The sequence below is a fragment of the Pogona vitticeps genome, chromosome 11 (genome assembly GCF_051106095.1).
Source record: "Pogona vitticeps strain Pit_001003342236 chromosome 11, PviZW2.1, whole genome shotgun sequence".
In the NCBI taxonomy this organism is placed as follows: domain Eukaryota; kingdom Metazoa; phylum Chordata; class Lepidosauria; order Squamata; family Agamidae; genus Pogona; species Pogona vitticeps.
In genome coordinates this window covers 19,394,570-19,418,858 of record NC_135793.1, presented here as the reverse complement: position 1 = coordinate 19,418,858, position 24,289 = coordinate 19,394,570, and the positions used below count along the sequence as shown (strand labels likewise).

The following is a 24,289-nucleotide window of genomic DNA, read 5'->3' as shown; positions in this document are numbered from 1 at the left end:
AACCTACAGTACACAAGTCTTGTAGATCACCCCAAGGACAATCTTCAGTCAAAGCAGTGACATCCCGTTCTAGCCCTGACACGTCAGCAACTGGTCACGCACCTGCAACCAGTGCAGACGAGATATATTTCGCCCCCAGTGAAACCTACGGATGTTTGGGAGCCTTTGCATGTAAAAGGCTTGCAGAGTTTCGAGGGCAACTGTGGAGTTCACTTCAGGAGTAGAATCTAAAGGCAGTTGTGGGCAGTCATTTAGGCTGAGAATGGAAAACTGAGTGAAAACTATGCCTCGTGACGGAAAATGAATACCACATCTATTCAGTTCCTACAGGGAAATAGGATTGTTTGTTTCTGACAGCACTCACAGGTGGCTATGAATTTTTCAGGAGGTTTCCCACCCCCTCTGAGGCCTGTGGAGCATCTAACGCAAGCAATCTGAGAAAACAACTGGAGTAATGGTCGCTTGGGATGTGAGTGAAGGCCAAAAAAAAGAAGAAAAAAAAGAAAAAAAAGAAAGAAAAATCCAGGACAACTCCTCTTTCTTATTTAGGAGAGATGACAGACCAAGAAAGAGGTGCTCAGGAGCGGACAGATGAAAGGATGATGCAGGGCTGGAGAGGAAGGTATAACTTGGCCTCATTTCAGGTAAAATTATTTGAGTCCTACACTTGCTTCCCCCCACCCCACCCCCGTGAAAAAGTGTTTTTATTTATGGAATCCATACCGGAGGCAAATTTTAAGTAATGAGAGGAGTCTGGCAGATAGCAACAAGTTTTAATGCCCGCTCTGCATGTACACCCCTACCATTTTGCTAGATAAGGGATCACAGCGGTGGGACGAAACTTTTTCTGCTTAGATATTTAGACTTTATTTTGATGACGTGGAAGCTCTGCTCTGCCCTATGGATTCGACTGACAGCCTGGAACTAACAAGTTAGATGTAAATTACATGCAATGTATATATTTACTTGCAATGTTCCTTTTTTTGGTAACAAGGATGTAACAAACACGCAACCCTTAGAAACACAGTTCCTTTACTGGTGTAACAAGTAAATTTTTGAGTTATTTTCAAACTTATTTCCAAAGGGCAATGTAAACACATTTTGCTCATCTTACACGATTCTCTTATGAGTCCTAAGCTATATAGCCTAGAACTCATAAGAGTCCTATAGCTTAGGACTCTTATGAGTTCTAGGCTATATATATATTTTAAAATGGAGAGTACTGCTTAAGCAGAGGAGAAGACAGTGAACTATTTAAGCATGAGTAGAACAGGCACCAAAGTTGCTTTAAGAAGCAAGGGACATTGGGTAGCTAAAGGTGTTTGAGAGTTGTGATATATAAAGGTTAACGGAGGTAAGAACCAATAATAATCATGGGCCCATACATCTCCTTGTATACAACGCCTGCGAGCTTCACTGTTCCGTTTTTGGCTGCTCCTTGTGCAATTCAATAAGGATCAATTCATGCTACCGAATGATGAAGCAGCAAATGGAAGAATTCGTTCCAGACATCTGCTTCCTGTCGAAGAGGACAAATCCCCAAGGAGCCCACCTTTTTGACAGCAACGGGGAGGGGGGGGGTTCAGATGTGTAACAGCAACTGTGTGAAACATCATCATCGGTGGACATGCCTGTGCTTAAGAGTGATTCTTCTGCCTTGCAGGCAATACCTACTGGTGAAAGAGCTGCTGCTGTTGCTGCACTACACAGAAGGAATGGCCCAACCCAGACCTCTGAATGTGATTCCTTTGCTTGTCTTCTCAAATGGTTATCTTCCAGGGGCCTTTAGACTACAACTCCCACAATTCCTTATCGTCTGTTCTGGCTTGGGGATTATGGGAGTTTTAGTTCCACACATCTGCCGGACAACTCTTTAGGAAGGTCTCCGTGGAACGGCGGTTCTCCAACCCTCCTCTCTTGATTTTGGACTTTCAACTCCCAGAATTATTTATACATTCATTTAAAACATTTCTACCCCGCCTTCCTCCTTAAAAGGACCCAACCCTCGGCCAACAGAGCCAAGAGTTAGGTATTCTGGGAATGACGGTCCAAAACATCTGGGAGACTAAATGTTGAGAACACCACTATTGAGTATGAGGATATGAAGTCAAAATCTTTGTGTGTGTTTGTGCAATTGTCTGATTTTTGTTTCGTGGGAAAGCTGGGGTAGCAAGAGAGTAAATCCAGTCCATGGCTCCCCTTAGCAAACAAGAAATGGAAGGACATGGAGGGATAATGCTTTAAAACCATGGTCCTTTCCATGATCACTTGTCTGCACTTAAAGCCTAGAAGGATCAGAAAACAACAGTTTTAAAATGCTTCTTTTTTATACTGTTGTTTTGTTTGTATGTATGCTGCTTCCCCCCCCCCCAGAAGCCTAAGGCAGCTCACAGCAATTAAAACGATGCAGTAATCAGCGGTTTTAAAACACCAAATAAACTACATTAAAACCAGTTACACGTTTATCAATATTAAAACCTCTGATTAAACACCCCATTTCATCTTCTAGCTTCAGGCTTTCGAAAGGTCTCCTTTCATAAAAGGTTATAGTCGGGATTGGCAAAGGGGGGTTACTTCAGGATCATTGAAAACGCTGTAGACCTTTTCTAGATTTAGAACGTCAAATACCATCTCTCGAGCGCACACAGACACAACGCCCCTACCTCCAGCTAATGCTCCTGCCTCTAAGCCAGCTCGGATAATTCAGTACAGAAGTAGTATGATAAGAGGGCAGACAGGACCAATTTCCCGGCCTTTTTCCATCCCATAATCTCCTAGGTTTAAGAGACTTTTGGAAGCACTGCAATGAGCTGTGAATGATGGATGAAATGAAAAAACCCTTGCTCTTTGTGCACAGAGTGGGGATGTCTCTCGTCAAATGCCTCCCGGGCTAGGTCATTATCTAGACACTTGGAAAATGTTTCGATGCAAGGTGCATCTCTCTCCCCAAAAGCCAGCAAGCCCTGATTTTTTTCAAAACTAAAAAAACTGGTGTGTGTCCCAGCATCCTTCCCCTCCCCTCCTTGATTCATGTGCTTCCCCTCCCATGCTCTGCCTTGGCTCATGACCTTAATTGCCACCAACACATCAAGAACTCAACGCTGAAGCTCAGGGCTACGAAGACTCTGCTTTGCAGAAGCCAAATGTGCTTGTAAAAACACCTATTTATGGCTTCCCATTGAATTCCACATACACAATCAAGATCAACACACACACACATACACAAACTACCTCATTCTTTCCAGGAATTTCCTACGTTTCTGCAAATTTTTGGTGGCTGCAGATATTCGTAGATCTCTTCCCTGACACTTCAGTATAGGATATTCCTATACTTCTCAGTGAGGATGCTGGCCATAGTCCATGGGTAGCCTGAGATATTTGGCTGCCTGATACAGAATAGTCAACAGTGCCTACCATTGTCCCAAGCCAGAGGGAAGGGAATGAAATGATCTGAAAGGTCTCTTGTGTCTCATGAAAGGACCAGCTCATGAAAGGAATGAAAAGGAGAGAGGTGGCAAAACAAAAGGAAACCACAATGACAATGTTCGCTGAACTCAACCCTGGTATTTACCACACTTAAAACCAGCACCCTGACAAATACCTATTTCTGCAATTGTAACAACAACGAATTTTGTGCTGTCAAGTCAGTTCTGACTTAGGGTGTCCTATCAGGGACTTCCAGGTAGAGGACAGTGAGAAGTGCCTTACCATTCCCTTCTTCTAGGGGTCACCCTGACACTGTGCAGCTTGCCCAAGGCCACATAGGCTGGCTGTACTCCACAAGAGGCCCAGTGGGGAATCGAACTTCCAACCGGTGGTTCTGCAGTCAGGTACCTAACTCACTGAACTATCCAGCCAGTTTCTGCCATTATAGCACTTAACATTCTGTAAATCAGTGGTCCCCAACCTTGGGCCTCCAGATGTTCTTGGACTACAACTCCCAGAAGCCTTCACCACCATCTCTGCTGGCCAGGATTTCTGGGAGTTGAAGTCCAAGAACATCTGGAGGCCCAAGGTTGGAGACCACTGCTGTAAATGATGACAAGGCACCGACTCTTACTTTTGAGTACAAGCAATCTGTCCATGTTGCCAGTCTTCATCCATTGACTTCTGGGCACAGGGATGTGTACCAGGTTTCTGTGAGGGACAAATCAACATGATACGTAGAAAAGGCACTTTGTTGGAGAAGATGTGCTAAAAGAACTAGGAACACTGGAGATGTTGTGCCCTACAAATGATCCAGTGGCCCAGGCTCTTCTTATATGTAAACTGTGCCCATTCAAAACAGGTGGGTTGTGATCTGATCAAGTTTCTGCTACGGAGGACATTGCTTTCTGCTGAGCTGTGTGAGTGATAGGAGGCATCCATTTCACAGTTCCCCTTGTTTCTTGTTCTGACTTGAGTCAGGAGCTAAATTAGGTTCAACACAATCAGCATTAGTATTGAAAATGAGTGGCTTCAATCAAGAGTGTGATGGGAAGAAATGTAAAATGGCAAACTTATCCAGATGTTCTATTTCTCTTTAATCCCATCATCATCCATTATTGTCTGCTAAACTGACAGATGCCTTTGATTTCCATTAAAAAAGAGAGATCATCTGAGATTTTCAGAATTTTGGATAAAGTAAATACCATCAACCCACTATCTGGGATGGATAAAGTTGCTTAAGCAATATGTTACAATAAAGGAACATTTCTGTATTCCCTGTGCTGCTCAGAAATAAGAGCAATTCAGAGAGGGAAATGAACCCTGACTTGTTTCATTGTCACATGCACAAAAAGATGAGGATTTTCCTTCTTGCTGTGGGATGGCAAGCCTGTTTTTTTTCCAAGAGTATTTGCACATTTGCAAGTCTTATCCCCCCCCCCCTTTTTGGGTGCATCTTTTGAAAACAGAGACTATTAGAAGATAAGGGAAGTATTTTCTCTTGAACCAGAACTTGTAGATGGTTTATCTGTAGCTTCAACTGGCCTTTTCTTTGGTCTCTCTCTCTCTCTCTCTCTCTCTCTCTGTGTGTGTGTGTGTGTCTGTGTGTGTGTATGTTGTGTGTGTGCATATGTACACATGTGCACTTAAGGGGAAATGCTTTTGTACTCCCGTGTCTTTAACACAATCAAAGAAAAGGAATTATTGAGTTAAGAACTCTTGTGGGAACTGGTGAATTCCCCACTCCCTGTCTTCCCAGGTTGAGATGCTCCATGACAGTGAAAAACAAGCAGTTGGCAAGAGCTCTTCACATCTCTACATTCAATCATATTGCACAAGTACTTAATATTTGCCTGACCCTCTTCTGGGTGAGCAATGTGTGGCTTATACTAGTAGGAGCAACACTACTGACACAAAACGTGTTATGGACATTTAGGTAGATATATTAATAGGATATTACACCAGTTAACAGAGGAGGCAGCAGTACAGAGGTTATAAGGAGGCTTATATGGACTCTACAGATTTAGGTACAGTAGTCTAATTGTTTGAGGCAACATTGGAAAGGACTATTGCTGGTCACAAGCAGATATTGCTAGCCCTAGTGGGAAACTGGATGTTGGATAAAATGCACAGTCAGTGGAACCCCAGAGTACCACTGCTCCTTCTTATAGATGTTCTCCACATCTCTACTCTTTTTCTTCTACATCCTTCTGCAAGCGACTCCAGTCTCACAAGGGGTGGGTGAGTGGGTTTGGGCATGTTTCAGTCCGAACATTACTGAAACTATCCATGTTGCCAAGCCCCATCCTCACAAATAGGGTAAATACATATCTCCTTCAAACCCTGGAGTGGATTTGCTACCCCATGAAATTGAAGCTAGTGGAGTCCTCCTCCTCTTACCATTTATTTATATCATCCTTAGAATTGCTGACTAGAGTACAAAAATTAATAACAAAAAATAGGACTTATCAGCAGGCTTACAGTCTGATCACAGGAATGACTCCACACATTACCTGCCCTTATATACTCTGAATGTGAGAAGCTGCTATTGTAACCTATCAATTGATAGATGATTACAGACCATTTCCTCCTATCACACCAAGCAATTACCAAACAATGAGAGCCAAGCATGGAGGTGATGATAAAGCCAATCATGTATCGACTATCACTTAGTCAAGTGTCAGCTTGCCCACTTTCCTTTTCTTTTCCCTTGTTCCTTTGCCAGAGTGCAAGCTATCATGTAAATTGAGTATGTGGATTCATTCTGTCTGGGACACAAATCAACACATCTTTCTTCCTGTTTCCCTTCACAAATGTAGTCATCTCATAAAAACATTGCACCCAAGGAGAATGCTCACATCAATCTTGGTATTGTCTAACAGCAGTCAAGGCCATTTGGCAATGAAAATCCCACACGCATAGGAAAGTCCCATAAGCGTCTCCCCAACGGGCTTCAAATAGCTCTGAGTACTATGTGATGAGCAAGAAAGCAGACAAAAGCAACACAAAGAACATTGCATAGCATTTTCACATTTCCAGCTCATGTATTAGAATCAAGGCAGCTTCCTGTACTGAGAACATACTTAGCTATTTCCACTGTGCATGTTAATGAATGCAGAAACACTTATTAGGTAAGATTACTAAGCATGTCTTTTGTAAGATTACATTGAATAGCTTTTTAGTGGGAAGGCAGGGTATAGATATAATTAATAACCAAGATGCTTATAACAGAAGAGAATAATGATACAAATTATGAATATTAGCATCAGTTTTATTATGGTGGTGGGGATCATAATAAGCTTGTGGTAAGGATTACTTTTGGGAGTTGCTGGATCTCTGTGTGGTTGTTGTGTGTGATGAATCACTGAACATCACGCATAAGCTTCACCACTTGCCATGCTCTCCAATCTCAGTGTCCAACTAAGTTCAAAGTAAGACACAGAGAGGGACAACATACCTCATGGAGAATTCTTGTTCCTTGCTCCTGGACCACTCACATTGTGAGGTGTTGACCTTCTAAACTCAGAAGGCATTGCATGCATGCCGTAGGACCCATTAGCTAGAGAATTGAACAACAGCCCTTGAAGAGAATGGACATCACATTGGCGTGTGTGTGTGTGTTGGGGGACCCCAACAGGAAGGACAGATTATCCAGCCTCTGGAAGGTCTGTGTCTCGGTTTGAGGCAAGAGCTAGCCTTTGAGCTCTGTCCAAGGTACTGAAATGTTATACCTTGGCAATAGGTGTCTATTGTGCAGTCAGCCTTCTGGATTAGTTTTAGCATAGGACTGGGAGAGAAGGAGAAATACCTTACCGAAGGCTGGGAATGCTCTCAGTGTCTGGGGGGCCTGTTTACTCTCCCAGGATTCCACTAGCTTTAAAAATGCACAGCCTTCCTGGTAGTGGGTGGAGATACAAAGGTGGGGCCTCTGGGTCCTGCTTTATTGCAAAGGCAACACTCTTGCAAATGAAATTTCACCCCTTTTATGCCACTACCACAACAGTTAAGAATACTGACATGATAGTGGAGGCTGGTGACTGTTTCACAGGAGTGATGACTCCCTTCCAGGGTTTAACCCAAACACTACAGGAGCCACTCAGGGTGTTGAGCCTAAGTTGGGAGAAGGATTCAATACTTTGAATGTCCCCTGCAAAATTCAGACTAACACCCAGTGGATTCATTGCCACAGTGGATTTGGATCTGCCCCCATCCATTGCCATGTGGGATCCAGGTCTGGGGCTGCAAAATGGTCATGGGGTGTATTTTGACCACCACTACTCTAGAATGTTTGGAAAGATGGCAGGTGGATACACAGTTGACTACAGAATTGTATTCAGAGGGTGATGATTAATGGCTCCTTCTCAAACTGGGAGGAGGTCACAAGTGAGGTACCCCAAGGCTCAGTCTTGAGTCTGATGCCCTTCAACATTTTTATTAATGACTCAAACGATGGAATGCAGAGAATAGTCATCAGATCTGAGCAAGACATGAAATGGGAGGGAATGGCTAATATCCTGGAAGATAGGAACAAAATTCAAAACGATCTTGATAGGCTTGAGTCTTTCTGGGCTGAAAGCAACAGAATGAAATTTAACAAGGATAAGTGCAAAATTCTACACCGGGGGGGGGGCGGAATCTCAAAAGCACAGTTATAAGACAGTGGATACTTGAGTCAGTAATACAGTGAGTGAGAAGGAACTTGGAATTGTTGCAGATCACAAGTTGAATATGAAACAACAGTGCGATGTGGCTGCAAAAAAAGGGAATTGCTGTTTCAGGCTACATTAACAGAAGTATACTCTCCAAATCCCGTGAGGTGCTAGTTCCCCTTTATTTGGCATTGGTTAGGCCTCACCTAGAGTGTTGTGTCCAGTTTTGGACACCACACTTCAAGAAGGATGCTAACAAATTGGAAAAAGTTCAGAGGAGGGCAACAAGGATGCCCAGGAGGCTGGAAACCAAGCCCTTTGAAAGACTGAAGGAACTCAACATGTTTAGCCTTGAGAAAAAAAAAGGTAAGGGGGAATATGGTAGCACTTTCCAAACACTTGTAGTCATACAGAGGAAGGGCAGGATCTGTTCTTGATCATCCCAGAGTGCTGGACATGTAATAATGGGCTCAAGCTACAGGAAGCCAGATTTCAGCTGAATTTCAGGAAAAACATCTTAACAGATCAATGCAACAGTGGAACCAATGACCTTGGGAGGTGGTGAGCACTCCAGTGTTGGAGGCATTCAAGACAAAAATGGCCAACCATCTGTCAGATCGGCTTTGATTTGGATTCCTGCACTGAGCAGGGGGTTGGCCTCGAAGGCCTTGTAGGCTCCTTCCAACTCCATTATTCCATGATTCTATGGCACACTAGCACTCTCCTGTACCTTAGAGAGCTATCTGAATTGCCAACAAAATGTAGAGAGCTCACTTAATTGCCAATCTAAATTCAGCAGCTCCAAGACTCTTGGTGGAAGCCATTGAATATCAGCGGTGATGTAGCCCACCTCGGTGGGTTCTGCCAGGGGCAATGCCCCCAGGATAACACAGCTCTCTGCCATCTGCCTTAGAGTCAGATTGAAACTTTCCCCTCAAAAAAACCCCACAAAATTTTGGATTATACACATAATGAATACTCTCAAGAAATTGTTAAAGGAGTGAGTTGGGATAGGTGAAGAGTTGTTTACCAAAATGATTTGAATGCATCAGAGAAAGCCCCACTCTGTCTGTACATGTCCAATTTGCAAACAGAGAAGACAGGCAAGAATCCACTGAATAAATTACCTGTTGTTAATTAATTATTCACCCAGCTCTAGTCATTGTCTCTGGATCAGTGAACTATAATTTGTAGCTTAATCATGGATAGCTGTAATGTATGTAAATTCCTGTACCCATAAACTATTCAGCTTGGGCAGTGAAGGATGGAAAATGCCATGAATTAGCAGCAGAGCAGCGGAAGCTTGAGCAGCAAAGCATAGCGCTCCATTTGTGAGTCCTATAATTGGAGTCTCTCACACAAAACTGTTAGGTTGGAGCTCAGCTGAAGTTCAATAGGCATTTATTTGCACACACGTCCCAAAGGTTTATAATTACAATACAAGGATGCCTAAGTGCCACAACACATCTCCCTATGCCTGGGTGGCCCACTTAAATGTCAAACACACAACAAACACAGACACACACAACACAGACAGACATCTGCATAAACTGTGTATATGCTCTATATATAGAGATGCTAGTTTAGAAATAAAGGTCGGGATCCTGCAGACAGACACAACAAGACTAGACCTATTGGATCAATTACTGAATGAGAAGTCATCACACTGGTAATTGCCATTGAATCAATGAGTCTACTTTATTTGAGACTCACCACAGGACACGGGCCAATGACTGCAATTTAAATAGAAACACCATGGATTTCTCCATAATGAAGAAGACAAAGCCTAACTCTTTGAGGCAATTTGACATCACCCATGAACTAACTCTTCATGGTCAATGGCAAATTCCCTGATGCTCTCCTTTTGGGTGGTTATGTATCTTTAGATAGACCTGGGCTGGAGTATCTTTCAGATTAGAGTACAGTGGTGCCCCGCAAAGCGATGTTAATCCATTCCGGATTAATCGTCGCAATGCAGAAACATCTCTAAACGGAACCGAAAAAGCCATAGGAACTTCGTTTAATGTGTTCCTATGGCTCCCAAACTCACCGTTGAGCGAAGTTCCTCCATAGCGCCGCCATTTTCGCACCCTTGGTAAGCAAGGGCAGGGTGCGAAAACACTTGCGGCGGCCATTTTAGGCACCTGGCGGCCATTTTGGAACCACTGATCAGCTGTTTAAAAAAACATTGCAATGCAAAGATCGGTTAGCGAAACACTTACTGATCATCGCAATGCGATGTTTTACCCATTAAAACATCGCAATGCGATCGCATTAGTGATCTAAAAAATTAGATCGCTATGCGGATTTGTCGTTAAACGGTGCACTCGTTATGCGAGGCACCGCTGTAAGTGTGATGTAGTAGACAGAGTGTCAAACTAAGACTAGGAGTTCAAAACCCCTGCTCGGCTGTGAGAACTCATTGAGAGGGCAAGGGTAGACCACTCCTTGAACATGATTTAGATTCCTGCACTAAGCAGGGGGTTGGATTCAATGACTTAAGGGCCCTTTCCAACTCAGTTATTCTAGGATTCTATAAGAAGTAGAATCATGGATGAGATTTTCCACCTTCATTCAGGTAGAGGTTGGAGTATAACAATAGATTTTTGAAAACATGGCTATTTAAACAGGCATTTCGAAATACTCCATGAACATCATGCAGATCTTAAATGATCAATTCCATCATTTTGTTTTTATTAATTGTTTTCATGTTGTCTTTCTTTTTTGTTTAATTGAGTGATATGTTTATTTGATTTACTGCATTGTTATTATGTTTTGAGGTTATTGTTCAATGTGTTATTGTTGTCTATTATGTTGTGAACCGCTCAGAGTGGCCTTAGGAGCCAGATGGACGGCATACAAATTGCATGAACGAATGAATTAACGAATGAACAGACAAACTAACACGATGTAACTGTAAAACACAATTTAAAACTCAGTTGTTGAAAACATCTCTTTTTCAATGTAAACCTAACCAAATTAGATTTTAAAAAAGCTTTCTAATTTAACCTATTAACTTTTCTTCATTAACTTTGCCAATCTCTGGATGGCACCAGAATGAGGAAGACTATCTTAGATGTCTGACAATATTCAGTCACTGCCAGTGGTGACTTTTCTTCAGGATGATAACGGTTACACTTTTGTAGAGATTATAATTACCAGGTGACAATTATTAATGCCCTGTTATTGCCCCATTGAAGCTAAATTGGAAATCCCATTTTTTCCTTTCTGTCTCACTCAAATGAAAATGGGGTGGATGGGTGGAAGCCCCCTATTATAGAAATCTAGATGCCCTCATCTTTGATAGCCAGTTGTAGGGAAAACTGCATGATGCATGATCCTGACCTTTACCAATACTGTATATTTTGATTGGCTGCCCATACAGCCACTTCTTGCCTATTTAATAAAGCTGTAAACAAGGGGGAATGCTGAATGGCACAGCCAAGCAAATTGCAGAATGCTGAAAAGGTCAAAATAGCACAGCAGAATGTGACTATCCAGTAATTTACAGAGTATATGAGCCATTCATATTCAAATAACTCATTTTCATGACAAGCCCTGGTAAAAAGCACATAAAAACCACAGCATGAATCCATTTCAAACTCTAAATTGTTATTGTGATTGCTTTTTAATAAGGACGGGAAGGGGTTAAAAATTTAGCCCCTTTTTACATTTTTGTTCTTCCTCTGCTGCGTAAGGGCATACCCATGTTCCCTGTGTCCACATATGCACAAAATATACCTAATAAAAATGCAAAGCAAAAAAGTTCTCAAAATCTAACTAAGAGCAAGAAATGTTTTCAAAATCCACTGTTTTCAAGTGGTTGTTTTTGTGGAAACAGGCCGAGTTGCAAATTAATTAGCTAGTTAATGAATTAATAAAAAATATTTTTACCGAGTCTTTCTACTAAAAAAGGACCCAGGGCAGTTTACAACATTAAAAACACAATATTAAAAGTTGGAAACAGTAAATTATTCAAATATAAAGAAGAAATTAATAACACTGTATTAAAAATGTTAGGTAAGCGTATTACTAAAACCAGATTTAGAAACAATGCATTTGTTAATGTCAAACAGAAGGACCCCTGCTATTACTCTTCCCTTCTTCACTCCCCACCTCCACAACAATCAGGTCTGTATGTGAACATGTTTTCCAGCAGGCCAAGTATGTACATTTCAAATAGAATAAGTATAGTGATGAAAGAGTCATATTATTTGTAATTAGAGATGGGGGTATTCGTATTCAAATACCACTCTCCCTTCCAGTCGCTCCGGAACTCGTGATCGGCTATCCACTCATCAGCCTGGCAGGGAGACTTGTCTTCCTTCCTTCTGCCAGGAGTGGATAGTCAATCACAAGCTCCGGAGTGAATGGAAGGAAGAGTGGAGCCACTGGCAGCAGCTGACATGTGAGTAGACCCTTGTTACATCCAGCTGTGCAGGTGAATTCATATATGAACACCCCACACATTCTTACTTGTAATCCTTCAAGACACAGGCGCTATCCAATAGGACCTGTGATGTTCACGCAATAACATTCCAGATCGTGTTTCAAAGTGCAATGGGCACCCTAGCTAAGGAAAAGGACACCACTTCTCCTGCAACTATATATATCATAGAGCATTGCAGCTTTGACCTGATCACCAAATAGCACTCCTTTCCCCACAAGCACAAGCCTGAACAATGAACTGCAAACTGGCTCATTTTGGGGGGAGTTTGTGATCTTTCGGGGTTCGTGGGTAGCCACGAACCATTGCAAACCAGAAACTTGTGAAGTTTTCTGGTTTGTGTCCATCTCTAATCAGAACCCACGAATAAGAGATTGATCAATAAACAGTTGACAGCTCCTTTCTTTGGACTACGTTACTGTCTCTTCCAGAACGGTAAAAAGAAACTAACTTGCTTAGGAGAGACAGTGGCAGCAGCCGCGGCAAGAACAGCAACAACATCTATTTCTCTTGAAATCTCATTCTAAATTTCTAACATGGGGAAGCAAAAAATTAGAGAAAATAAGTTCTCAGCTTCAGTTTCCATTTTCTGACTTGGCTCCACTGGATTGTTTTGATCTTTGTCATCTTACAAAGGAATGGAAGATATTTTTTTCCCCCTTAGGAGGAACAGAGCCAACTTTGGGTATTATCCAAGCTTAAAAGCCTACAATTAGGTCATGCAAGGAGTTGGATTTCTTGAGGCACACGGTTGTACTTAGATTCCATGCAAATATTGGCTTTCAGTTCAATTGTAAATCATTAACAGCAGCAATTCATCATGGCAAGGCTGTGCCTTTTTAAAAAAAAGTTGTTGGGTATGAAATATTGAAAAGTTGGGCAAAGAGCGCTACAAAGTTCCTGGCAAAGGTCTAATCAGTTTAGGATCCTGCTCCTCACAATAGCTAATCAGATGTCTCTGGAAAGCCTACATGCAGGATGGGAAGGCCCCAGTGCTTTTTCTTTGTGGCTACTGTTGTAAGCAGTGTATCGTCTGAAAGAGAAGGCTCCATGAAGTTCTCAAGGCCCTTTGGTCAATCTCCTTTTAAAGCCAGAAGAGGAGAACTACCACCGTCAGGTCCTGCATCAGTGAACTTCATCGTTCAACCATGTCTTGTGTACAGGTCGTCTGTTCTGAATCTCCTCCCAGACACTTTCACCAGTTGACCCGTTTTCTAGTGTTGCTATTTCTGAACACCATGCTTAACTTTACAATTTTCAAATAAATGTTTAACTGCCATCCCTCCACCCTGGTATCATTAAGAATGCATCACTGTGGTAGCATAGCTTGTAAATTCTGAGATACAGGTGTGCATCCTGGCTGACATTGTCAAGAATCTAAAAACACAGACAGATGTCTTAATCCATATTGGTCTAGCACAGTTCCACCAAAAGCAGACTTCTCATAAAGCCAGTGAATCTTAATTGTTTGTTCAAGACCAAGTGTCCACAAAATGCTTTTGATTGCAACAGAACGCCACCACAGTTGACTGAACATAAGCTATTGAAAAGAAACAACTAATCCAAAAACATGTAATTGGATTTACATTTACTGCTTCAGGAAAATGATTTGGGGATAGTGCAGGAGAAAAAGCCATAAACTTGGTTACAGCACATCCTTAATGTGCAGGTCGGCTCAACTGTTGTGAAGAAACTACAGTGGTGCCTCGCTTAATGATGTTAATTTGTTCCAGGGAAATCGCTGTTGAGCGAAAACGTCGTAAAGCGAAATAAAAAAGCCCATTGAAATGCATTAAAACCCGGTTAATGTGTTCCAATGGGCTGAAAACTCACCAGTGAAAACACTCCAGTGAAGATCCTCCATAGGGGCGGCCATTTTCGGTGCCTGTAGAGCGAGGAATCCGTCCCTAAGCACAGCGGGGAGCCATTTTGAGCACCCGGTGGCTATTTTGAAAACCCGACGATCAGCTGTTTTGATCGTCGTAATGCGAAGAATCGGTTCCCGAAGCAGGGATCCAATCTTTGCAAAGCGAAAAAAAACCATTTAAAACTATGTTTTGCGATCTCAGTTGTGATTGCAAAAACATCGTTGTGAAGCGGATTCGTCGTTATACGGGGTAATCATTAAGCGGGGCATGACTGTATGTGAGAACCTAGCTAGGGCAAAGTAGGAAAAAGGAAGCCTCAAAGTACATGTAGATCTAGAAAAGATAAGAAGATATCTTTTCAAAAGGTACACCTAGACTATCTATCTGCTAATTCCCCCACTTCCCAACTGGTGCTCTGTGCATCATCAACACTTTCAACTTCCAACAGTTCATTTTGACCGAATGAGCTCTTATCTTCACTATACTGTAGTATTGCTCTACATTTTAACCAATGTAGGATAACTGTAGTGATGCAGTACAAAAAAGTAACTACTGTATGCACTACTTAGGCCTGTATGGGTCCATCATTTCTTGCAATGAGTCACAGTCCCTTCATATTGAATATCTAATTAGCACCATTCCTTGAGGCTACAGAACCCAATTTCCTTAAACCACTGCTGTAATAAATCTCTCCATTACAAACGAGAAGGCAGAAAATTTATCTGCATGTAGTAACACTGACAATAAAACATGCTCACTTTGTTCAGTTTTGCCTCTCAGTTAATTCAAGACAGTCACTTACCCAACTGGACTTCGATAATGCTTGTCTGATTTTCCAAAGGGTACAACGGCTGAGGAGGTCTCTTGGTGACTAGAGCTGGAGGGGGGGAAAAAACAGAGAGATTCATCAGCTACACAAATTACTTGGATATAGTCTTCCTGCTGGATAGCTCAATGGTTTAGACATCTAGCTGTGCCTCCTTGACACGGGCTAGACTTGATGATCGAAAGGGTCCCTTTGAGCTCTACAATTCTAAGGATGACGTGAAAATGAACCAAACTGCAGGATAAAGCAATGGTATGTCACAGAAATGGCTGTGCTGCTGAAAACTAGACAACACACAAGGTTATTATAGCAACCTGGATAGTCTTGGTATATGGCAGCAATTTTTTTTTGGTGGATCCTGTCCTGCAAAAGAGCAACAAGGAAACAGATGAAAAGAAACTCATTGAGTTAATAATTCCTTCCAAAACATCCACCTGCAATTTCCTGAGCCTGGCCTGACTATGGGACAAAATTCATCTGGCTTTGGAAATCACGTATCTCTGAAGCTTGCAATCCATTTTGGAAAAGGGAATGTCTTCATGAAAACAAGCTTATAGTTTTAAAATGTACTACAAATATCTCCTCAAAATGATGCTGCACCTAATGAAGAGGACTTCTGCCCATAAATGTTTGTACCCAATAGTCTTTTCAGATATTGTAGGACTTTTGTTTGTTTTCAGGATTTGCACAGGTATGTATTAGTCAACGGGGAAAATCCCCAGAGCTTAGAAGAGTCACCTTGTTCGACCTCCACTTCCAGAACCCCGGGTGGGGCTTGGAAAACAATGGTGCAAAAATGACATTTTCTAAACTCTGAACATTCCCTGATGCATGCAGTTGCATATGGAAGCTTAGACCTGAACATGCTATTGAAAAGTTTGGAGGAACGTGCGGTCTGATTCACAACTGTGTTCCAAATGGCATGTTTATCTGGGAAGTAGAAGTTAAATCCCCCCTACTCCAATAAATAAATAAATAAATCCCTCATGCCTGAAAAAAAAAAATATTGGGTTGAGATGCAGGTATCAGAAGCACAGAACTGCATTCCAGGTAAGTCCCAGTCAAAGTCAGCATAAAGGATCAATCAGGGTCTGTTCAGTTTAGGATTGATCAGGGAATGGCTTGAATTTCCTGATCAATCCTAAACTGGGCAGACCCTGATTGATTGACTGACTGACTGACTGACTGACTGACTGACTGATTGATTGATTGGTTCATTCATTCATTCATTCATTCATTCATTCATTCATTCATTCATTCATTCATTCATTCATTCATTCTATTTATACCCTGCTATCTTGTCATGACGACCACTCTAGGCGGCTTACAACATACAATGCAACACAAATATAAAAAAATTTATAACACAATTATGCACCTTCTTCAGAGGGCTTCCAGCAAAAGAACAACATTGGCCTTTCAATGTGAATGAGCAATTACCTATTTGATACCCACATGACAGACATGCAAAAGAAGAGTCCGGTTTCCCCCGCAGCATCTTGAAAGCATCTCCTTAGGACCTCCATGACCCACACAGGCAGCATTTTATTTAAGCCAAACGGGGGAATTTCTCTTTGTCAGAATGTGGCAAGCGAAAAGTCCTCGTCCCAAACTGAAATGCAATCAATGACCCCCAGGAAACCTCCCGGTCACCAACACAATTAGATTCCTTTTGGATAAGCCGAGCAGTAGAAAATTGCTGGCAGGAAAAGAAAACAATCAATTTCCTTTGCTAATGCACTCAGGGCCTTCCTTCGCTGTTAGAGGGAGAGGGAAGAGCTGTCAGTACTACTTAATCATGGCGTTATCTCTATTGAGATTTTTCCAAAAGCCGCAGGTTGGATTACTGCACCATTCAGAAAGTTTTATGCACTTCAACTGACACTAATGACGGGGAACTTTTGAGATCTATCACTAAGGTCTAACTTATGAGACTTCAGAAATTGTTCTGACCATGCACCATGTCTGGGTGTGAAAGCTGGACCGTTAAGAAAGCTGATGGGGAAAAAAAATGATTTGTTTGAAATGTGGTGCTGAAGGAGAGCTTTGTGGATACCCTGGGCTGCCAGAAAGATGAACCTGTGAGTCCTAAATCAAATCAAGCCTGAACTATCTCTGGAGGCAAAGATGTTGAAGCCGAGGCTGTCCCACTTTGAGGACATCACAAGAAGGCAGGATTCTCTGGAAAATACAATAATGCTAGGAAAGGTTGAAGGAAACAGGAGAAGAGGAAGGCCAAATACAAGATGGACTGACTCCCTTAAAGAAGCCATGGGGTTGACGTTACAAGAGCTCACCAGGGCAGTTGAGGACAAGACATGTTGGAGGTCACTCATTCACTGGGTCCCCATTAGTCCCGAGACTTGACAGCACTTAACAATAACAACATACTGCAAGCTCCATAATCACAGTAAAAAGTGTGTGCCTTTTACTGCTCCCTCATGTACAATGATCCAAAAACTGCCCACTTCATGTAAGTTTTGTTCTGATCAGAATAGCAATGTAAATTTTCACCTGTCTTATTATTTTACACGATTTAAGAGTCTTCTTTGCCAACAAAAAGCCCCGACATTTTCAGTCAGTCTTGACGAGAGTTTTCACATTTACAAGAATTAACTTTGCTAGGAATTGGAGAGATTGTACGAATCATGACAATTATTAAGCTAAACCACAATAGGTGTTGCTTTGTTGCATGGATCTTTTTAAATGTTATTTTAAAGAAGTGCCAGATGGCATTTTTTTAATCAATTAACTACCCCTTTCACGCTTGTTCTGTCTGTGAAAGTACACCAGCTTTTGTGCACCAATTTTTGTACACAAGCATTTGGCACCCGTTGTAGAAACTTTAATGCAATAAAGCATTAAGTCCAGGAGGCTGGACAAGATGACCTTACAGAACCCTTCTAACTCCATTATTCTATGATTCTATAAAGCTGCTTGTTGTCTTGTTCTTGTGCTAAAAGCAACAAAGCTTGTGTGTGCTAACAAACTCTCAACATGTCACCTCAACATTTTGAGACAACCTGCCTTACTGAGAACAAGCAATGTGATAACATTTCTTCACACTCAAATCAAATCTATGAAAGTTGCTTTTAAAAATACAACCCATTAAGACCGCCAAAAAAAAGGAAATCTGGTGCTTCTAACGGTGCACCGTTTTAAGTGAGTCAATGTGTTACTCTGTGTTATTTACTTTCCTACTATTTTTAGGGGAAATACAAACCCAAGAGTTTTGTGGTACGGTGGGGATTTGAACACAGGGCTTTTTTGCGGTCCGCTACTCTAACCACTACATGACACCGCCTGACATACTCATTTTAAATTTATTGAAATGTCACATTCTCTTACATTGGTTGCTCCTCATGAAAACTTAACCAGCAAATAATAAGCCTCAGGAAAAGGTCAAGGACCCTGCACCAAAAGTGTATAAAATTCTGTGTAACCTAATATCAAGTATCTCATTTAAAGCCAATTCTAGAGAAATCATACCCTGCCTTTTCTTGGCTGATTGTAAAGGTGATATGTGTACTTATTTTCTTTTCCCTGACATTTCCGGCTGCAGGCACCTCATCACTCAAGGCAGCATCTGATAACATACATTAAAATGTTGTGCTCTTCCTTCCTTCTTCCCTCCCTCCATCTCTCTCCTTCAACATTCCTTCCTTCCTTCCTTCCTTCCTTCCTTCCTTCCTTCCTTCCTTCCTTCCTTCCTTCCTTCCTTCCTTCCTACCTACCTACCTACCTACCTACCTACCTACCTACCTACCTACCTACCTACCTACCTACCTACTTGAGGAATATGCAATCTGGAGATGGTAAGATACATTTGGTAAAGGAAATTCACACAGGTTATTGGCTTTTAAACATCACCAGCTAGGAGGACTATAGTGTAAGTGTGTATGAGGCAGGAGGGGAGGAAGAGAGAGAGAGAACCAGGAATGCTGGTGACTTGACTCTAGGTTTGGAGGGACTGTGAATTCACTCTGGGTTTCAGTCTGAATTGAATTGCATTCAACTGATTACGGTCAAAGACCAGCACTCAAGAGTCTCCTCCAGTGCCACAATTCAAAAGCATCCATTCTTTGATGGTAAGGCTTCTTTATGGTCCAGCTCTCACTTCTATACATTGATACTAGAAAAACCATAGCTTTGACTATGTGGACCTTTGTCGGCAAGGTGATGTCTCTGCTTTTTAAGTTGTTGTCTAGGTTTGTCATCGCTTTCCTCCCAAGAAGCAGACGTTTTTTAATTTCGTGGCTGCTATCCCCATCTGCTGTGATCATGGAGCCCAAGAAAGTAAAATCTCTCACTGCCTCCATATCTTCCCCTTCTATTTGCCAGGAGTTGATGGAACCAGTGGCCATGATCTTAGCTTGTTTTTGATGGTTTGAGCTTCAGACCATTTTTTGCACTCTCCTCTTTCACCCTCATTAAGAGGCTCCTTAATTATTTATTGTTTAATTGTTTAATTATTTATTGTTTAATCAGCGCTTATTAGGTAACATCAAAACAGTGCAGTGGAAGTAAATCTTTGCATATCTGCACTCTGAATAGCAGGGGACATAGTTCCTACCTCTGACAGGTGTGCTAAAAGCAAGCATAGTGATAATGAGATAATTAAAAGCAGTACATCACGGTTACCCAAATGTAGGCATTCATAGCTTCAGTGATCTACCTTTGTGAGTCAGATCAGGACAAACTCTCCCAGAAGAGGGTGGGCATAGGGGTGGAGGTGGGGGAAAGCAACTCTTCCAATTAAAGCAAAAAATTGTGGTTCAAGCTGCTATCCTAAGAATCAAAGAATGTCAAAACAAAGCGTGCTGCTTATATATTGCCCCATAGCGCTTAAAGCACTCTCTGGGCAGTTTAAAGTTAATTATGCAGGGAACGCATTGCCCCCACCTCCACCCTGAGATCTTATAAGGATGGAAAGCTGAGTCAACCTTGACCTGGCTACCTGAATCCACTGGGATCGAATGTAAGTCATGAGCAGAGTTTTGACTGTCGTACTGCAATTTAACCACCGCACCACGATACTCTTTTATGGTTCAGGTCACAGATTACCAGACTGTTCATCTTCACTGCAAAAATGAACTCATCTTGTACTTTAGTAGAACTGCTTTTTGAACCAGAGAGACATATAGATTTCAATGGTGGCAAAGTAAATCTGCCTTTACTGAACAGGTTGAGGTAAGAGAGATTTTTTGGGGGAGTGGCGGGGTAAAAACACCAGATAAAGGAACAACGTGAACAGTCAAAACAACATAAACACTCAGAGTCACTGTATGAACCAGGTCACTTGCCTCTCAAGTACTTTCTACCTGTAAACCATGCCCATTCACAGAAGAGATGGAGCTGCAATTCAAATCTATCTATTACAGAGAAAAGTCCTGCATACTACAAGGTGTTACAAATCTTTCCTGAAAATTTCTGCTTTACCTAAGCCAAACCTTGATATATCTTCCTTGACTTAAGTTTATTGGACATGGGTCTGGACATGCAGGGTAACTAGTGTCATTCTGCTTTGCCAACAACTATGTATCTGCGCTATACAGTTATACCACTTTAAACTCTTATGGCTTCTTCCTAAATTAAATTGGGGTCTGCAGCTCATGAGAGATATAGAATTAAGTACTAGAGAGCAGTACTGCACATGCCAGAAGAACAGCAAAGAATTCTAAGTAATTCAACAAACTACAGATCTCAAGTCTAAGTGGAAAGGAGTCATCACAATTAATTGAGCTGCCAAAATTGTAGCAGAAAAAAAAATGGAATGCAATTGTCGCATTGTTGCTTCTTTCATTAGCTAACAGTCCGAAAGGAGGTAAAGTATTCTGAGCACTGCCAAACATCACAACAATACTGTACTGTTCTTATTAATAAAGACAGTGGTAGCAGAGGATATCAAATCTCATGATATATCTAAAGGTCTGCTTGATGTCATATGTGCTGCTTTCTTAGCAGCAGCTTTATCCAATCATGGGCCATCAAGTAATTCTGACTTACGGTGATCCTTTTCAGGGCTCTACGGGTAGTCAATGCTCAGAAGTGGTTTCCATTCTTCTGGTGCTTCCTGGGACTGTGCAGTTGGCCCATAGCTTCACAAGCTGCTTCTGCTTGCAAGAGGCACAATAGGGAACTGAAATCTTTGCCTCTGAACTATCTAGCCAGCTCATTTAGTGCAAAAGGAGAGAGCAATTTCCAGATGAGCAGCTGTGTCAATCTTCTTGGGTTTTTTAAAAAAACACACACAAGAAGCCTAATGCTTATTATGATACATGGTTTTGTGAATACAGTCTGCCCCATCAGATACCTGAGACAGTTCCTTATACATTGATGAGTTCTTTCCTTTTTTAATTCAGGTCTCATTCACACATATAAACAGACCATTTCATTCCTTTGCGTTTGGCAGGTGCTATCTGGATATATGCCAGGGATGTGGTGGGCGCTGCGGGTTAAACCGCAGAAGCCTCCGTGCTGCAAGGTCAGAAAACCAGCAGTCGTAAGATTGAATCCACGCGACGGAGTGAGCTCCCATCACTAGTACCAGCTCCTGCCAACCTAGCACTTCAAAAGCATGTAAAAATGCAAGTAGATAAATAGGTACCACCTTGGTGGGAAGGTCACAGTGTTCCATGTCTAGTTGTGCTGGCCACGTGACCACGGAAGATTGTCTACGGACAAATGCTAGCTCTATGGCTTGGAAACGGGGCTGAGCACTGTGCCCTAGAGTTGGACACGACTGGACTAAATGTCAAGGGGAACCTTTACCTTACCTATCTTCATGTATACAATGACTCCATCAAATGTCACCACATTTGATGAGAATTCTCTCTGTGGATTAAGAACTCTGATAGTTCCTCTTGTTCTGTATTTGATTAAGTTATTTGATATTACATTGATCAGATGGTGGGTGTGCATGCATTTGCTCTTAGTATGATAAGAGCTCGAGATAATTTAAATACGATTTGAAACATGTGCTATTTGTGTGGATAATGCATATTACATTCTTTGCCACAAGTTGGCACTGGACTTACAACTGGGTGGAGTCAGGAGTTTACAGGGCTTCTCTGTTCTTCTGGGGAAAAAAAACAATAAAGTTCTTCTCTCACTTTCTGGCAAGTTTGCCCTCTAAGCCTTCTCTGAAATTATTTCCACAGTATTTCACTTTGGGCTGTTTGCTGGTAGGTGGACATTTCTCCATCTCAACATTTTTGCAGAAGCAAAACTGCATGAATATAGCTCACTGTGGATTATGTGTAATATAATTGTCTTTGGGGGAAAAACACACCCCACAGCTTCACACTCTCTATTTTAATTTTACTCCAGCCATTTCCTTGGAGCATAGCAAGAAAAATGGATACCTAGCTGACTTTTATCTAGCAGCAAAATTCAAAGGCTGGGACAACCAACTGTAGAATTGAGTTAGTGCTGTAAACAAAAGGTCCAACTTTTTAAATTGGCCAGATAGCAATGCGACTGAGTGAGAAATATAGACATGACTGTTAACTGATGATGTGGCAGGATACTCAGAATGCACAGCATTGCAGGCAGAAGTGAGGGAAAATCTCTTTGTAACATGGATCATACCTAGACTTAGAATGACCTCTTACAATAAACTACTGTATGGCTTTCTTGAAAACAGTAAAACATTTCTGAGTAGTAAGCAGTCAATGGACCCCAGAGATATATGAAACAAGTAACCCAAGACCATTCTCAGATTTTGGACATAAGGACCATATTGTTTTTCTTTGTCTAGCTGCTCATCTTGTAGCGGCATCAGATTGGAAGGCAATTAAACTTTTACAATCGCATCAAATGATGCCAAAGTATGGCATTCAGTTCTCGTGGAGAAGCTCACATGCCTAATCTGTGCTTTAAGAACAGCGAGCAGCCAAAATTAATTTTTTAAAATCTGGCTTCCCATTAGTGAATACGTGAACTCACACAAATGTGCCAGGCTCCAGCTGTAATGCATGCTGATACAGGGAACAATGTTTGGAGTTGATTAGAAAACTACTGGTTATCTTTAGTTTCAAACATTTGTGCACCACTCTGTATTATCAATGTTCAATTAATTAATTATATTTGGCTTTATATATATAAAAATGAAAAGTACAGTATTTTTCTGTGTATAACCCCCCCACTTTTCTAATCCAAAATCTAAGTGGGGATTAGCAAGTGTAGGGGGAAAGGGATCAAAGCCCTGCAGGATCGCTTTGATCCCTGCTTTCCCCTCCACTTGTTTTTGTTCCCTCCTCAGCTTACTTCCGTGTATAAGACAACCTTCAATTTTTAGTCGAAAGATTTTAGACAAAAGTATAGTCTTATACATGGACAAATATGGTAAGTCAGAGATATTCACCCAGCAGTAGTTTAGACTGTGATGTGGGCTATGTAGGACTAAACAGCTGGCTGGATAACCCAGTGGTTTTACTACCTGGCTGTGGAGCTAGACATTGGGAGTGCAACTGCTCAAGCTTCACAGGGATCTCTCCCCAGAAGAAGGGACTGGTAAGCTACTTCTGAGTATTCTCTACCTGGATAGCCCTGGAAAGGGTTGCCCTAAATCAGAATTGACTTGGTAGCACATTAGAATTATTATTCGGATTAAACAAACAGTCATAAAAAAGGGAAAATCCCAAACTATGGAATGACGAAATTAGGCAATCAGGGTGCCAACATTTGGGGCAGAAATACCTGCAATATGACAAGAGTCAAAAATACTCGGAATGGTGTAAAAGCTTCGAACCTCTAGCAGAAAAATGATAACTTTTTTTTTTAAGTGGTGGTGGAGGAGACAAAATAAAACTTCATTCCCCATCACTCTGTTTATTGCGATACTTACTGACAACACAAGGTGTGAATGAATACCCGAGAGCTGCGGGCTGCGGTGCTTAGCTTGTCATTTTGCAATTTGAAACCAAGCTGGGTCACACAGAAGGAATCTAGGTGGATAAATTATGAGGCTAGACGGCAGAACACAGAAACCGTGAGACGACGACGATTCATTGCTTTCCATGTTGTGAAGAAACGCCAGCTTGTTTCCTTGAACCAAGTGTTGGCAGCCTCT

At 41.7% G+C, this 24,289-nt stretch overlaps 1 protein-coding gene across 2 annotated transcripts in view; it reads right to left on the bottom strand.

Moving 5' to 3' along the window:
* Positions 1-24,289, bottom strand: part of IL1RAPL2 (interleukin 1 receptor accessory protein like 2) — a 528,601-nt gene that overhangs the window by 114,775 nt on the left and 389,537 nt on the right. For both annotated transcript variants that reach the window (XM_020811816.3, XM_072981155.2), the window contains exon 6: positions 15,193-15,267. In XM_020811816.3, coding sequence (XP_020667475.3) covers positions 15,193-15,267 — 75 coding nt within the window. The remainder of the gene's footprint in view (positions 1-15,192; positions 15,268-24,289) is intronic.